General features: G+C 39.8%; 1 protein-coding gene across 1 annotated transcript; it reads right to left on the bottom strand.

Moving 5' to 3' along the window:
* Positions 1-353: 353 nt before the first annotated feature.
* sqlea (squalene epoxidase a) lies at positions 354-15,617 on the bottom strand. Its single transcript, XM_043688549.1, has 9 exons — positions 15,207-15,617; positions 14,910-15,006; positions 9,481-9,594; positions 7,532-7,703; positions 6,659-6,754; positions 5,415-5,557; positions 4,133-4,229; positions 3,511-3,598; positions 354-1,960 (listed from the first exon to the last, which is right to left on the bottom strand). The coding sequence occupies exons 1-9, from the start codon at positions 15,332-15,334 to the stop codon at positions 1,768-1,770; spliced, it is 1,128 nt and encodes a 375-aa protein (XP_043544484.1). The 5' UTR covers positions 15,335-15,617; the 3' UTR covers positions 354-1,767.
* Positions 15,618-17,011: the final 1,394 nt, after the last annotated feature.

Here is a 17,011-nt window from a genome sequence, read left to right as displayed (position 1 = left end):
GTTTAAGAAGATCAATCCTTAACTTCTGCCCAATTTGAACTGGAACACTGCACTAGTGTTCACCAGACTGTTCAGGATCGGGGATTTACAAATTATCTTCTCCTTCTCCCAACCCATGGACAAGCTCCTTAAGAAACTTGGTAGGCACTGAATAAAAGCTGAGTCGAGTCCCGTTTCCTCCCATGCCATCTTCCCTTGAAAAATTGTGTCATATTCCAGAGTCAGTGCATACAGTATCACCATATGATTACCTCATTTTCAAATCATGACCACAGCACAATCAATTTCATGATACTGAATGCAGCTCTCAGGTACATATACAAAAGAAAAACACATTCAGCACAGCATTTGGACAAATTATAAACTTTTTAATCAAATGTTGTATACTAATATAGTAACATCCATAGTATTAATGGTCGAATAGTTAAAGATAATGGACAAATATCATCAGGGCGAGTTCATTACTGCTTTTACAGTTGTACATAATATACATTTCAATATGGTTTACAAATTTCAGATGCAAACATTAGACCAAGAAGATGCTATTCAGGGAAAATATGTGTGGTCTGTTTGGCACAAATTAAGTTTCATTTTATCAACCAGTGATGAAAAAAATCCAAAACCAAATCTAAATATATTTGACCCTGCAGAACACAAATTGCACCAAATTTGTTTAGCCAGCTCTCGATGTGCCTGCAGTGCTTTGTAAATTTGAAAACAAGTAACATTTAGCAGTTACAAATCAGTACTGTAAATAATTTACCCCTCAAAAATATATGTACATAAAGTAAGGAAAATGTAGGCACATAGACAATCATTTTACAGAGGAAACTTTGAAACCCACCAAATGATTGATTTTTTTTCTGCCTGTCTATTGGATTACACTTTATATCTGCCTTTTTTAGCTTCTGGCTTCAGCTCAGCAGCTGTAACTCGATTACTATTGATCGAATGTTATTCTTCCTAATGAAACACTGGTTCCACTGGCTTTTACAGTCCTTTTGAAAACCAATCACTGTGATATAAAGGACCATACAGAGTTAACTCTTTGTGAATTAGTGAAACTTGTCCATAACACCAAGTCGAATAGCACCTATAAATCAAATCCTACTTCCAGTGATGCACCATGTTGGTCTTAATATTATCCCACTTTTTAATAAGAATTTATTAGACCACATTGCCCTGAAGGAATGATCAGTGTCTGAGATCTGATTTGATGAAGCTGGAATATTTTGGCAGTAGTGAAATCATCAGGCAAATGCAATTTCTACTTATTACAAACAATATATTGTTTAAATGCAGCCAGGTAAAGATAATTCTCTCTATTCTCTTCACCCCTCTTCCCCTACTTGGGGAGCCATTCAGTTTGGGGACAAAACTTTTTCAAATGTTTTAGATTGATGTTTGACTTTGAACAATTGGAATGATAAATGAAAGCGCATCATTAACAGCAATGTGGCAAGCTGAGTGCCAAAAGCCAGATTCAACGCTGTTTCAAGTGTGGTTGATTTGCAATAAATGACACAAGTCATTTTATGTACACCATAAACATGTGCTTGTTAAGTATCTTGCAGTTACATAGTTGTATCACATAACTGCATGTTGTAATATTAACAAACATTCTGCTACTCAATTGGCCACAGGAGGGGTCTTGACTCTTTAGACAACAGTACCAATCTTTAGACACAACAATGAGGTAATGTCCATCTACTGCAAAGGCTCAGTGTGATATTCTGTTCTTCCTTGTTTTTATGGTTTTCATGTTATTCAGTAAACAAGGTACTTAATTTCAGAATAAATGAGTGGAAAAATAACTGAGCATGCCCGATAGATAATGACAGTACCATTCAACAACGCTCTTGGTTTCATGTACCACGGTTCTCTCTTGAAAGAGAAATAGACTGCGTAGAGTGCCACAGCAAAGAAGTGTCTAATCAGAGTCATTGGTTCAGGAGATAGCCTAACAAAAAATAAGGTAGCAATTAGTCACAGGTAAGAATTGTAAGAGATAGTTGTGCAAATCTCAAGTGTGGGGCAGACGTTGTAGCATTATTTTTAGAGTATTACAACATTGAGTCACATTTCCATTTTAAAATGTTTCCTGCCTGGTAAAACTACCCTTCTTTGTAAATCTATTCCTGGCATCCACATTAATAACTGATTCCATAATTTTATAGAAGTAATGTACATTAGCACTTCTTCTTAACTTCCTTATTTCAACGTAATGAGAACCTTACTATTTGAGCTTCATTAAGTTGCAGTGATTGGACCTCCATCATAAAAGATGCATTTTTAAAATGCAATCTTGATCTCCTCCTATGTTCTATAAAATTATTGAATAGAAACCCAATAGCTGTTCATAGCAGACTGAGAAAGCTATCACCTTTCAGCCTGGACTGGGTCATTTACCTGTGGCATCAGTGGTGTGGGGTGGACAGAAAATGAAGGAGTAAGAACTTTATTAATTTGCAATCGAGTTTTGATTTTTCTTCAAGAGACCAAAGTGAACAGCATCCTACGGGGTAACCATTGTCTCAATATTAGGTAGTGATTTTCAGCAGCTTAGTCAACTGTTTGGTATGAATTTATGAGGGTGGGTGGGAACCTAAATCAGCACCAATACCCAAATATCATGCAGGCAGGAGTGATTGAAAGGTGAAGTGCATGAAGGGACTCTGGCAGGCTTTATCCATCACTACCACAGGAACACTGAAGGGGTAACTGTTGTACCTGCATGTCTACGACCTGTTTAAGATGTATGTTATCAATGGACACCTCTTAATGCAGGATTTTTTAAGATAGATGAGGTAAGTTCCACTACTAATTCCAAAAGCTCTTCTTGATTAAACATATATGAAGCAGAGGTTGAATTTAATCCAGCTTCCCCCCCCATGAAGACAAATTTGGAGACAGAGGTGGGCAATGTGATCAAGTGGGAGGGGTCATCTGGATTTGGGAGGGAGCTGCCCAGCAAACCCTGTCAGGGTTGGCAGTGGCTTCCTCATTCAAATGGACTCTCTGCCCAATTGAAGTATTTGGCATTTGCTCTAGATGTCCCCTCCCAATCCTGGATGCCACTTCCCCATCGGGATTCTGGGTTAGTGGAGGTACTGCCAGATTTCATCTTGAATGATGGACTCTTGCTGAGGACAGTAAATTATCCCCTAAATTAGTGGCCGCACGGTGGCACAGTGGTTAGCATTGCTGCCTCACAGGGCCAAAGACCTGGGTTCAATTCCCACCTAAGGTGACTGTGTGGAGTTTGCACATTCTCCCCGTGCCTGCGTGGGTTTCCTCCCACAGTCCAAAAATGTGCAGGTTGGGTGAACTAGCCATGCTAAATTGCCCGTAGTAGGTGTCGGGGAATGGGTCTGGGTCGGTGTGGGCCAAAGGGCCTGTTTCCACACTGTAAGTAATCTAATAATGGTGGCCTTTCTCCATGCACAATATGGAGAAAAATGCCTCACAAGTTTTTTCATAAAGCATACTCTTTCCAATGTTCAGACTTACACTGATAAGAGACCCACTGGTCCTGTCACACACTGTCCACCCAGTTTGAAATAATGAAAGCAAGCCTTCCGGAGTTGATGCAAGGAATCTGTAATTAAATGCAATATAATGAAATCTTATGTACATTTATATATAGCATTAATGTGCATTTTGTACAGATACTAATTAAATTTCTATTGGAGAAATGTAACTAAACTCAACAGATTATTAACACGACCATATTAAATTTAGATAATGTACAATGTAACTTTAAACAATTATTTATGGAGCACCTTTTACACAATAAAATGTCCTAATGCATTATAAAGCAAAATTTGACCCTAAGCCACATCAGAGAATATTAAAGCTGGAAGCCAATATGTTTGAAAGGAGATTTTAATGGTGGCAAGAGAAGCTGAGAAATGGAGAAGTTTAAGGGTGGAATTATTTAAATCAGGGCTGCCCAACAGCTCAGTATTAGTGGAGTTGTGAATACCTCAGGTGACAGAGATATAAGGGAGGGACAAATCCCTCCAAGCCCATGGAGGGATTTGCAATGAAAGATGGTCATTTTATAGTAGCACAGTACACAACAGTTCAATCAAATCTTATTATGTGATCTTTCCCAAGAGTCTGAGCTTACCATCTGTAGCAGCAAATAGCTCATACAGTGCTTGAGCCAGGACATTCACTACAAATGAGTGGGACTTCTTCCGTGTCCAATGAAATTTCTTCTTGGCCTGCATAAAGTCATAAATGATTGCATTAAACTTATTTCCAGACTGCTCTCACACAGTGTGCACTCATTGCAAACTCAGTGTGTAAGGGATGCATTCAGTCTGCTTCATAATTACAGAACAAATCTTTCAACTTCTGGATTGTTGGACCAGACATCCATTTAACAATCATGTGAACATCCTGACTGGTGAACCCAAGTTGGAATTTCCTAGCACATTTCTATTGGGCAATTCATTCTGCAAACATCTCTGATTCAAAGAATTCAGACTGTGCTGATGTATTTATCCAAGTATCTACCCAGGAGATGTTAGACAGATTAGAACTAATCACTAGGTAACTACAGAACTGACTCCAAATTATCCCCTGACTCTTGCCCAACCCACCATCCACTCTCCCAGCACTCCTGGAATACACACTAAACAAAAACATCAAAGAACAGCAGATGTTGTAAATCAGAAATTGCTTGAAAAACTCAGTGGGTCTTGCTGCATCTGTGGAGAGAAAGCAGAATTAATGTTTCAGGTCCAGTGACCCTTCTTTTCTCTGACAGCCCTTTCTGACCAATTGACTGCTGATCTGACCCAACTACCTTGCCATCTACTCTCAGCCACATTTGACTATTCCCTCAACCTGATTGCCCCTACCAATCTATCTTCGACTATTCCACAAACTGATTACCCTTCCTGACCACCCAACTGCTCAAGCACCCCAACATGCTGTGACTACCCCCCCCCCCCCCCCCGTACCACACCCAAATGCCCTCTTGACCCAACCTAGCCTGACTACCCTCTCATCCATGTGTAGTCCTGGAGAAGGGTTAATACTCAAAATTTTGACTTCTTCACCTCCTGATGCTGCCTGGCTTGCTGTGTTCTTCCAGCCTCCTGTTTGTCTACCTACCCACCAACCTGCTCATGCTACCCACAAAACCATTTACCCATCTGAATCAGCTTCCTACCTCACACATTCATTCAATCATCCCCTCATTCATTAACATTCAAAACCTGATGCAATGGTGCCGGTGTTGGATTGGAGTAGACAAGGTCAGAAGTCACATGGCACCAGATTATAGTCCAATTAGTTTATCTGAAATCGCAAGTGTTCAGATCACTGCTCCTTCATCAGGTGGAGTGAAAATCCAATTGACTTTCCTGCCATAACTTTTGTGGGATGTTCAAAAGTCTCACCTTTAGCAATGCTTCATTGTCATGGAGATCTGGAATGTCGCGCAAGAGACATTTCCATATCCTTACATCATTCAGAACAACGCTCATCCCACCCCCTGTGAGAGGATGGCGCATGTTATAAGCATCACCCAAAAGCAGCACACCTGGAGAAGAGATGAAACAACTGCTGGATTAAAGCAAGGTAAAAAATGTTTAAATGTGATTTGTTTTCCCTCCACTGGTGGTTATATTGGAATACCATGAGATAGACCACATTTCTGTAGATGAGTATATGTCTTATTAACTTTAGTTCAGCAAGTAATGGTTAGCTATTGAATTCTATATCAAAACGTGAGAGTTTTTGGTTAGGCCTCTGAAAGGATAAGGAGAGGATTTCAAGCGAAATGCAAGAACGTATGAAATATCCTCCATTGGGAGTTTAAAATTCTTCCTGAAGTTCAGAGAATCTTGAATGCAAATCAAACTTATAACCTCTTCTAACCCAGAAATTCCAGAATCTTTATGTTTGTTGTGAGTGCTTTGCAGAAATATTTACAACAACTTTACTAAGCAGAGATTTCACCGCTTGGTAAAGGTGCCTTAGTTGTCAGGGCTGTTACAGCATGAATTATGTCTAATGATGCTCTGCAGAAAATAAATATTACTAAACATTAGACTGAAATCAGACTCATTTTTTCTCAAAGCTGATCAAAGTGACTGACAAACACCTGATTGTCATAAAATCTTTAATCAATATGAAAACAAAATTATTACTCAGACATAAAAAAATTAAATGAAGCTATGCTTGGAGCACACTTGTCTGAGACTTTTGCTTTACAAATATGGCTGCTAAAAATACTAGGCTAATTTGGGTTTTAATTATTTAAGGTCATCCTTTTTAAGAACATCTCAGGTAGTTACCATCTGGACACAGCTTTGGGAGAAAAATCAGGCTGATGAAATCACACATAATTTACAGTGATTAAACAATTTTTCTTCTGTTTCAATGAATGTAAGCAAAACTAAGTGACATTCCTTTGAATAACATGTAATTCTTCCGGTTCAGTTCTCTTTCCTGCATGTTGTGTTCTTACAGACTAATATAATGCCTCGGTGGTAAATCAAATGTCTACTTCAATTACTCAAGATTAAGATACAAATGTCCTGTTTGGATCTAAACAAATTTGTAAAGCTTATGAACACATAAAGGACATGCTAAATTGAGTACTAATTTGTGCAGAACCCTGTTTATCAATGGTATTTACCTGGTTTATTCACTGGTGAAGGCGGAAGGAAGCTTGCTGGCATTGTCCGCAGACGATCATTCTGAACTGCCAGTAGGAATGGCTCTTTTATATGTTCTGTTGAAGAGATATTATCATCCACTCTTAGTGATTGTACAGCCCATATGAAAAATAATGTAATGAATCTTAGCTGAACTCCACTTTCAAGACTTGGTTTGTTATTATGATCATGGTCATTAGTACACTATCATGGACTTTATGACTAAATGGATTCACAACAAAATGAAACATTAAATAAGACGCAATTAATTGTGTTGTGCCGAGTCTGCACAAGATTAAGTTTTTGCAAGGTAATCAGCACAGATCCCTGAAATTTGAAGCTAGCTAATTAATTTTGTTTTAGAAATTGCACTCTTTAACAGCTTCATCTATTTAGAGCACACTTTCCCAACATGAATGCAGTGACGCCACTTGAAAAGTACTTAATTGGCAATGAAGTACTTTGTGATGTCCTGAGCTGTGAAAGAGCCAACATAGATGCATCCTGCCTTTCTTTCTCTACATCAAGAATTCAGATATGTGCTGTTCATATGTTTCTATGAAGAAGATATAATTCTGCAAAGTGCATGATAACTTGCTGTTTTGCGCTTTCAAAGACTAGGTTTGTTGCTAAGCTTGGATTTTTTGTAGAACTTTTTGACTCTGTTTTGATAGATGATGCTAAACCCCAAGGTATGCTGGGTGTGAGACCAGATGACAATTGATAGAGACCTCAGTGTGAGTTACTAATTCACATCCTCAGCCACGAGTAGCTTAAGACTTAAGGACGTCAGGAGCACTGAGGAGGAAAATCAAAAGATTCCAACTCTCATAAAAAAAGACATGCAATTGTACCTGGAAGCTGCGGAGAGATTTTCTCAATCATATAGTCTTTAAGGCATCTTGGCATTTCCCCTCTGATGTCCACTAATACCCGTGTTTCACTGGATGAAATTTGATAGATAAGAATAGGACTAGGGTTGGCAAGAACAAGTTCAGCATGGTTCGGTTTGAATTGTGGAGAGTCCTAAAACATAAAGAACAAATAGTAGTCCTATGCTACATTTCTAGTTTAACACTATTTTCCTTTGAAATTAGTAAAGAATATCCCAAGTGGTGGAATTAGTTGTTTAGTTTCTTGATCTGTACCTTTTGTTATGAAAATTGAACAGTGTTAAGCATTATTGTTGACTTTAATATATGTATTTGCCTTAGAATGCAACTATTAGAAAATAACTCACCAAACACTACTATTTGAACAACAATTCTTGTAATTCTCAACAGGTAACCACAGTGAATTGAATACACCCATTCAGGATCCTTAAAGATTAGCCAATTATTCTTTACTTAAATCCTACCCTAATGACCAAGGCAATTTCTACAGGCACCTATTGGGAGTCAGTTCACAGCAGGAAAGGTGTGGCACTGAACTTCATGTTTTTCTTTGGTTTGAAGTGTACATCAATTTTATTTCCTCATTAAATTTGATTGGCTTCTCTATATTAGCGGATTGAAGAATTTGCCATGATCTAATAAAACAAATAGTGAGTGAGTGTGAAATCTCTTGGGTTCCTCTGCTATTGCTAGAGCAGGACCTGCGGCTGCCAATCTTTCAGCTTGTCAGAGACAGGATAACTCTTTAGCTTCACCACTCAGACAGAATGCCACAAGAAAGTCTGATGATGAAGTCTTGTCTCTTTATCAGGACTTGCCTAATTTTCCATCCATCAAAGTGAATGAAAGAAGCCTTCTGTAAGAGGCATGTGAAACTTTATGCCAGATTTTCATGATGGCAAATGCAGCCACGGTCAGTTTAATATTTGAAGCAGATAGGTTACGTTGAAGAAAGTGCAACAGAGGTTCTGTCCCTTTTGCCTGACAAAAAATAGGGAGCAACAACATGTCCATACAATTGGGAAAGCCAGTTGCCTTTGTCAGGAAGGTGAAATGGTCATTACTGGTTTCTATTTTCCAATGGGAAACTATCAAATTTGCCACACTGTACTTAATTTGGCCTGTGACATACTCAAAGCTCTCTGGTAATATCAGAAACTTTTCCATACCTTATTGTTCACTCACTGCCACTATATAATATTCTTGGTCTTGTGGTGCTAATACAGAATATTTAAAGAGGTTGCTGAGGTGAGGAAAACACCAACTGTACTAAGAAACATCTCACTGTGGCTTCAACTTTTCATGAAGCTGACAGGGAGAGAAAACAAGGATCATGTGACATTGACAGGGCAAAACATATTCTCATCCTCAAGTATCCAGCCTCCAGCACTCTGGTTCCATTCACCAGACAGCTGAGGGCAAATATTGAGTATGATACTTGACACTCCCGCTCAGTTGCAGAAGAAGAAAGCAATCAGGCATTTTCCACTGGAAACTATAAATAGTGGGAGATTGGAAGTGTTGGTTTACAAAATCTAGGTGTTCTTGTTCATAAATCACTGAAAGTGTGCAAGTGCTATAAGCAATTTGAAAGGTAAATGATATATTAGCATTTATCTGGGTAGGTTACTCTTCGGAGGGTCAGTGTGGACTTGTTGGGCCAAATGACCTGTTTCCATACTGTAGGGAATCTAATTGACTAATAGCAATTTGTGTATAAAACCTTTTTGGAATGATGTCACCATTACAATTAATTAGCACCTATTGGAATATATATTTATATCCAAGAGCAATTTAGTTTGGAAAATACCACTGAAGAAAAACATACAGAAACAAAATTTATCATGGATAATTTAAGCCAGATGGGGTATGCAGGAAAATGCACTGCAATTTGTTTTTGAATCACTTACCTTCATAATGCACCCAACGAAATGTGATGATACATTGACTTTGTTCTTCACTAAGTTTTTCCTGAACTTGGAGAAATGTCCATCAGCAACCACAGTCAATGGGCAATAGAGTTCCTGTGATTAGAACAATACTGCAGTCATATTTTCAGAAGACTTTTGATAAAGAAGGTTAGGAAATAAAATTATGACACATGAGACTGGTGGTAACATGCTACCATGGATTAAGGATTGAAGAACAGGCAGAAACCAGAGTATACAAATGAATGACTAATTCCCAGGTTTTACATTCCCTCTAATGTTTCCTGCCACTGTGCAGACCTTCAAGGTTTGTATGCAGCAGCAACTTCTGAAACAGGAAACATTGCTCATGTTGGCAGGTTGTGACCAGTGGGGTATTGCAAACATTAGTGCTTTGGGCCTCATAATATTAAAAAATCTGCATTAATGATTTGAATATGGGTCCAATTGTAATGTTTCCAAGTATTATTTACAACACTTAGTGGAAACATGAATAAAAGCAAAATATTGTAGATGCTGGAAATCTGAAACAAACACAGGGTGATGTAGAAACTCAGCAGGTCTGGCAGCATTTGTGGAGTCAGAAAAACAGAATTAACATCTTAAGTCAAATATACCTCTTCTTCCGAACTCAAAAAAGAACATCACAGATAGAATATATTGTGAATAAGTCCCTACCTGAAACGTCAACTCTCTTGCTACTCTGATGCTGCTTGACCTGCTGTGTTCTTTCCAGCTCAACACTTTATCAATTCTAAGTGTGAGGTTACCCAATTTAGCAGGAGGAAAAATGATGCAGCATAATTCTTAAATAGTGAGAGATTGGAAAGTGTTGGTTTACAAAAGGATCTCGGTGTTCTTGTTCATAAATCAATGAAAGCTTGCTAGTGCTATAAGCAATGTGAAAGGTAAATGATTAGCATTTATCAAGATTTGAGGACAGAAGCAAAGAAATCTTGCTTCAACTGTATCGAACACCAGTGACACCGCAACTGAAGATTACGTGCAGTATCAGTCCCTTTTCTTAGGAAGGTTGTTCTTAACATTGCGGAACTGCAGTGGAGGTTAGCTCGACTTACTCCTGAATATTAACGAGGCGATAATGTTGCCATTCCTTTCCCAATCTTTATGAAATAACTGAATTCTTTATTTCTAAATTAAGGACTATTGTCATTCATTGCAGTGTTTTGAATGCCATAGCAACAGTAGTTGATAATGACAGGCAATGGTGATGTCAGATTTGGGAAATGTGTGGGTCAGGACAATGAAGGGAATGGGGTTTTGGATCCAACAGGTTAGTTAAGGAAGCATGGGAAAATTGGCAAGGGGGGATTTGATCAATGAGTTAACGATAAAGATCCAAGAGATGTAAAAGCTCAGAGATGTGCAGTTCGAGAGGTTGGGGTGCGACCACTGGTAAATTGGGAGGACAGTTCAATAGTTTTTTTAGATTAGATTAGATTAGATTCCCTACAGTGTGGAAACAGGCCCTTCGGCCTAACCAGTCCACACCGACCCTCGGAAGAGTAACCCACCCAGACCAATTTCCCTCTGACTAATGCACCTAACACTATGGACAATTTAGCATGGCCAATTCACCTAACCCGCACATCTTTGGACTGTGGGAGGAAACCGGAGCACCTGGAGGAAACCCACGTGGATACAGGGAGAATGTGCAAACTCCACACAGACAGTTACCTGAGGCTGGAATCAAACCTGGGACTTTGGTGCTGTGAGGTGTAAGGCTAGTTTTTAAATCCTCTAACAGTTACCTGTAATTACTAAGCTTAAGAGAGTCAGAATCCTCTGAACAGCGGAACGGTGGCTCAGTGGCTAGCACTGCTGCCACACAGTGCCAGAATCCAGGTTCAATTCCAGCCTTGGGGCGACTGTCTGTGTAGAGTTTACACATTTTCCCCCATGTCTGCGTGAGTTTCCTCTGGGTGCTCTGGTTTCCTCCCACAATCCAAAGATGTGCAGCTCAAGTGAATTGGCCATGCTAAATTACTCATGGTGTTCAGGGATGCATAGATTATGTGCATTAGTCAGGAGTAAATGGGGGAATGGGTCTAGGTGGGATACACTTCAGAGGGTCAGTGTGGACTTGCTGGGCTGAAGGGCCTGTTTCCACACTGTCGGGATTCTATGGAATTCTCTGACTTCATTGGACCCTTTCAGAGGACTTCAGATACAGGGGGGAATTGCCTATCAGAAAACTGAATTTCTCAGGCAATTAGTCTGGAATCACTTAACCCAGAGATTCTGCTTGGTCATGACATTCAATTCCAGGCTTCACTGCTCTGAGAGATGCCCATTGGCCACTGGAATATCTGAGACAATTACACCATTTCCTCTGCACAAGGTGTCAACTTGGTCTTCCACCTCGTCTCTAGAAGCCCAATACTCTCTTCTAGCAACAGCTGGGTACATGGTGCTTTCAGGACATCCTTTCATCATTATTTCCTGCAGCATTTGGAGAGTTCTGTCTTGTTGGTTAATTTGTTTGATTTGAGCAAGATCCTTGTTTACCAAATTAAATGTCTCTACTGGGTTGATGACTTTCAGGGGTTGTCAAACTGTCGTTCCTCACTGAATGGTAGAAGATTTCACACTTTGTATTACCATCCTCAAACTTCTTAACAGAGTGCTGCTCTCAACAGTATGTTAGCAATATATATTTGTTTCCCTCCTTTATCATGTCCTGATAGTATCTCTATTAATGAAGTTGCAATCTATGCAGATGCTTTGAAAGAGTTAGAAGCACTGTGAAAAAGAGATTTTGAAGTGGCGTGTATTCAATATTCTATTGTTGTTTTGTCTCTCCCAAATGAATTGATTAAATGCTGACAAAGACAATAACCAGCCACTCTTTCTCTATCTGACTGTCTATTGTTCAGGTTATGCCGTTGATGCAATGCAAATGCAACAGCTTTGTCTTGCTGCATTATGATTGCTCCAAGTCCTTTCTCAATGATATCACACACTGCATGGTGACTTCATCATTGGCACTGTAGTACATCAAAGCTGAAAAATGTGTTGCTGGAAAAGCGCAGCAGGTCAGGCAGCATCAAAGGAGCAGGAGAATCGATGTCTCGGGCGTAAGCCCTTCTTCAGTGTAGTACGTCAACACTGGCATTGCCATCATTAGTTGATTCTTGTGAAATATGTTTCGTGTTCTGTGAGCAATATCAATACACATCTGTAGCAGTGAGCTTGTGCAGAGGTGCACTGTCTGACGACAAGTTAGGCAAGAGCTTTTCTAGATAGTTCACAACTCCAACAAGCTATTGCACTGTTTTCACATCTGTTGTTCACTGCATTTCTGCTACTGCTAGGATTCTGATTGTGATGGCTTCTTCCATCATATCTCCACATCCACAGATTAGCAGATTATTCACAACAGCTCCAACTCTGAGAAGATCATTGACTACCTCACATTGCCTGAACTATTTTCTTCTGGAGCAGTGGAAATGCCAAACAGCATACACACCCACAGTATCTTTCAAGTACCATCCAGAAAGGAGTTAAAAAACAGCATTTATCCAGTGTCACTTGCCAATAACCATTGTTAAAACTGAGGATAGTAAAACCTTGGCAAATGAGTAGTGGGATTTCTTCAAAGTTCTATTGAGATCCTTAGGATGCTCTCAGTTTTTCAGATTTTTTTCACTGTGACCATGCTGCTAATCCAGATTGAGGGAGTTGTCACTTTCTGATTACTCCTGCTTTTCCTATTCGTTTATCTTTTCTTAACTTAATTTATATTTTGTGTTCTTTCAATTCCACAGTAGCAGGAATGGAAAATGAACTGCCATTTCACTCAATAAAAAGTTCAAAAGTGCAGACTAATTCTTTACTTCTTTCTTACTGTTTCTTTCAGTATTTGGCTCACTGACAGCTCTGAGAAACCATACACTTTCAATTATATCAGACTGACACCATGTTTCAAGTTATATGTGTTTAATAGCTCCCACAGACTGCACTTTGAACAGCATATATAGTTGCCACAATACTATGGCAAGATAAGGTGCAAGTGTATTTGTAGAAATATGAAAGACCTAAATCCTCCACATTATCAGCAACACCACCCCAAACTGGCCTCAATTCTTCTATGGTCAGACCACTATTTCCACACTGGCCTCAATTCCCCAGCCAACACCATACTGTCTTCAGTCCCTGAAACACCACCTTAGCTTATTCTCCTCACCTCACCAAAAACACACCCTATCAAATTCCATTACACTGGGCTTCAGTTTTGCTCAACCCAAGTTCTGAATTCACCTTAATCATGATTTAGACTTGCCAGTATTGGACTGGGGTGTACAAAATTAAAAATTACACGACATCAGGTTACAGTCCAACAGGTTTAATTGGAATCACTAGCTTTCGGAGCGCTGCCACAACCACCTGATGGAGCAGCGCTCCGAAAGCTAGTGCTTCCAATTAAACCTGTTGGACTATTACCTGATGTTGTGTGATTTTTAATTTTGTACATCTTTATCATACCATCCTAAGGCCTCCAGTTCCTATCCCAACCCACTCCTAATAAAATCTAAGGTCTTCAAATCTGCCATTGAGATGACCAATTCCACCACCAGCACCAAACTTCACTTTGAGTTCAGCAAGCCTCCCAACTGACCATGGAATACCCAGCTTGGTTATCCTCTCCTCCTACCAGATGCACACACCCACCCGCCATTCCCACCCCAGCCCACTGGCAACACCCTTTCCCATAGTCCCTGATGTTGTGGCCATCAGTGACCAGTTCCCTTCTGTGACGTCCTAGCCGCCAGTCAATCAGAGTGTCAGTCAGTCTGGGCTTTGGGGGAATAGCAATCACTGAGGTCAGATACTTTTCTGCATGCTGGGAAATCCTGTAGACCAGTTAAATGAAAATTCTGCACACTGAGTCTGCAGATCTGGCTCTTGTGGGTGGGAATTTGTTTACAGGCTCACATCCAGTGATGTTCAGGCTAAAATTGTTCCTCACTAAAATCCTTTGTAGGGGTTCCAATGTCTGTTGTGTCTCCACAGGAATGGGAGATGGTGAAGATTGCAACAACTTTGAGATCAGGAGACCATCCCATCCCTTCTCACCCTGGCTCCGAAGGATGCAGCTTTCACTGGCAGCCGAAGCAACTGGAACAGGCCTGGAACTTTCACCACCCATTGGCAACAAACTTAAAATTAGATTCATGAATTTAGCGGTGTGTGTTCACACACTGGGCACAAGCCATTAGATCGCTATGTTTGTTAGTATTGTACCCCCAATTAATTGGTATTCTTTTAGAGATGACAAAAAAATAGTTATGTAACTTCCATGTTCCGTAGCGCTTCCCATGACTTGGTATTGCATAAATAAAGGACACGCTCAACTGAGAAATGTCACTTCAGATCAGTAACCTACAAACCTTTATATCACCACCTTCTTTCTCTTTGTATTGAACTCCTGTTACTTTTCCATCCTCCTCCAGTAAGTGTGTCACTGTTCCTTCAATGAATCGCACACTGGAACATAACAGTGGGCAAATTAGTTTATTCTCCTGCTTTAAGCCAGCTTCACCGATTATTCTATTCCGACTTTAAACTGTATACATTTTTGTACCTATTGTGGATTATCCTTAAATTTCATAAGATTGTTTTATTATTTGACAGAATAAAATTTGCAGGCATTGTAAACTAACAGTGGGTCTATGGGGAATGCTTACTTGGGTTCTGCCATGGCTGCATTTCTGAGACCAATGATGAAACGTCCATGGTGAAATGCTGTCCCACATTGCACTTGACTGCTTTCATCCAGAGGATAAGGGACTTCCACCTCTGTCTTGCTTTCCATGTCATGTATGACATAACCTTTTATGATGTGGGCATCAAGACCTTCAACAGCACCTTGTTGAGGAGAAAGTAGAGAAATCTAAAGAAGAATTGCAGTATTAGAGGGAAGAACAAATTGGATGATTCCAGGGAAGCTAATGTGAAACCATTTTCTTTTCCACTGGAGGAAAGAGAATGAAGAAGCAATGTGTTTCAAATCTTGAAAATGGCACTGCCCCATAGGAAACAACATTTTTAGTTAAAATGTGCTTTTCCTTTTTTGAACTGGAGGACATAGGATCAAAATGGTCATGCCTCAAAGCAGGCTACACATTTAAAAGCTTTAAATGTGAATCTGTTAAGCAATGGATTGAATGTAAGCAGCATATGTTTTGTACTGGTCAGTGAATGGAATATTCATAAAAGTCATTCTTAATACAAAAAGAATAGAGGGATTTCTTTGTTGTTTTTAATTTTCAACTGTCTGTCTTAGGAACGTTGAGTTCTGCAGAAGCCATGATAGTGCAGTGCGGCTGATGTAATGTAGAATGGATGGGAGACTGATCTTTCCCTTTCCCACAATTTATAGAGTCATAGAGATGGACAGCACGGAAACAGACCCTTTGGTCCAACTTGTCCATGCTGACATGATATCCCAATCTAATCTAGTTCCATTTGCCAGCACATATCCCTCTCTACCCTTCCTATTCAGATACCCATCAAGATACCTTTCAAATGATGCAATTGTACCAGCCTCCACCACTTCCTCTGGCAGCTCATTCAATACACACACAACCCTCTGTGTGAAAAGGTTGCCCCTTAGTTCCCTTTTATATCTTTCCCCTCTCACCCTAAACCTATGCCCTTTAGTTCTGGACTCCCCAACCCCAGAAAAAAGACTTTATCTATTTATCCTATCCATGCCCCTCAATATTTTATAAATCTCTATAAGGTCACCCCGCATCCTCCGATGCTCCAGGGAAAACAGCCTCAGCCTATTCAGCCTTTCTCTATACTCAAATCCTCCAACCCTGACAACATCCTTGTAAATCTTTGCTGAACTCTTTCAAGTTTCACAACATCCTTCTGATAGGAAGGAGACCAGAACTACACGCAATATTCCAAAAGTTGCCTAACCCATGTCCTGTATATTCGCAGCATGACCACCCAATGCCCATATTCAGTACTCTGACCAATAAAGGAAACATACCAAATACCTTTTTCACTATCCTATCTACCTGCAATTCCACCTTCAAGGAGCTATGAACCTGCACTTTAAGGTCTCTTTGTTCAACAACACTCCCTAGGACCTTACCATTAAATGTGTGAGTCCTGCTAGGATTTGCTTTCCAAAAATGCAGGACCTCGCATTTATCTAAATTAAACTCTATTTGCCATTCGTCAGCCCATTGGCCCATCTGGTCAAGATCCTGTTGTAATCTGAAGTAACCTTCTTCACTGTCCACTACACCTCCAATTTTGGTGTCATCTGCAAACTTACAAACTATACTTCCTATGTTCAGCCTGTTTCCACACTGTAAGTAATCTAATCTAATCTAATCTAATCTATCCTTGTGGCACTCCACTGGTCACAGGCTTCCAATCTGAAAAGCAACCTTCCGCCACCACCCTTTGTCTTCTATCTTTGAGCCAGTTCTGTATCCAAATGGCTAGTTTTCCCTGTATACTATGAGATCTA

The sequence above is a fragment of the Chiloscyllium plagiosum genome, chromosome 4 (assembly GCF_004010195.1).
Source record: "Chiloscyllium plagiosum isolate BGI_BamShark_2017 chromosome 4, ASM401019v2, whole genome shotgun sequence".
Taxonomy (NCBI): domain Eukaryota; kingdom Metazoa; phylum Chordata; class Chondrichthyes; order Orectolobiformes; family Hemiscylliidae; genus Chiloscyllium; species Chiloscyllium plagiosum.
This window is presented reverse-complemented; position numbering and strand designations above follow the sequence as displayed.

What these genes read in the sequence shown, in the direction of transcription:
- sqlea (XM_043688549.1), bottom strand. Translation starts at nt 15,334, where the DNA reads ATGGAAAGCAAGACAGAGGTGGAAGTCCCTTATCCTCTGGATGAAAGC. An exon ending in ACAATGAAGCATTGCTAAAG is followed by an intron (nt 4,230 to 5,414) that starts GTGAGACTTTTG and finishes GACTTTATGCAG; the next exon opens with GCCAAGAAGAAATTTCATTG. An exon ending in GCTATTTGCTGCTACAGATG is followed by an intron (nt 3,599 to 4,132) that starts GTAAGCTCAGAC and finishes ATTTAATTACAG; the next exon opens with ATTCCTTGCATCAACTCCGG.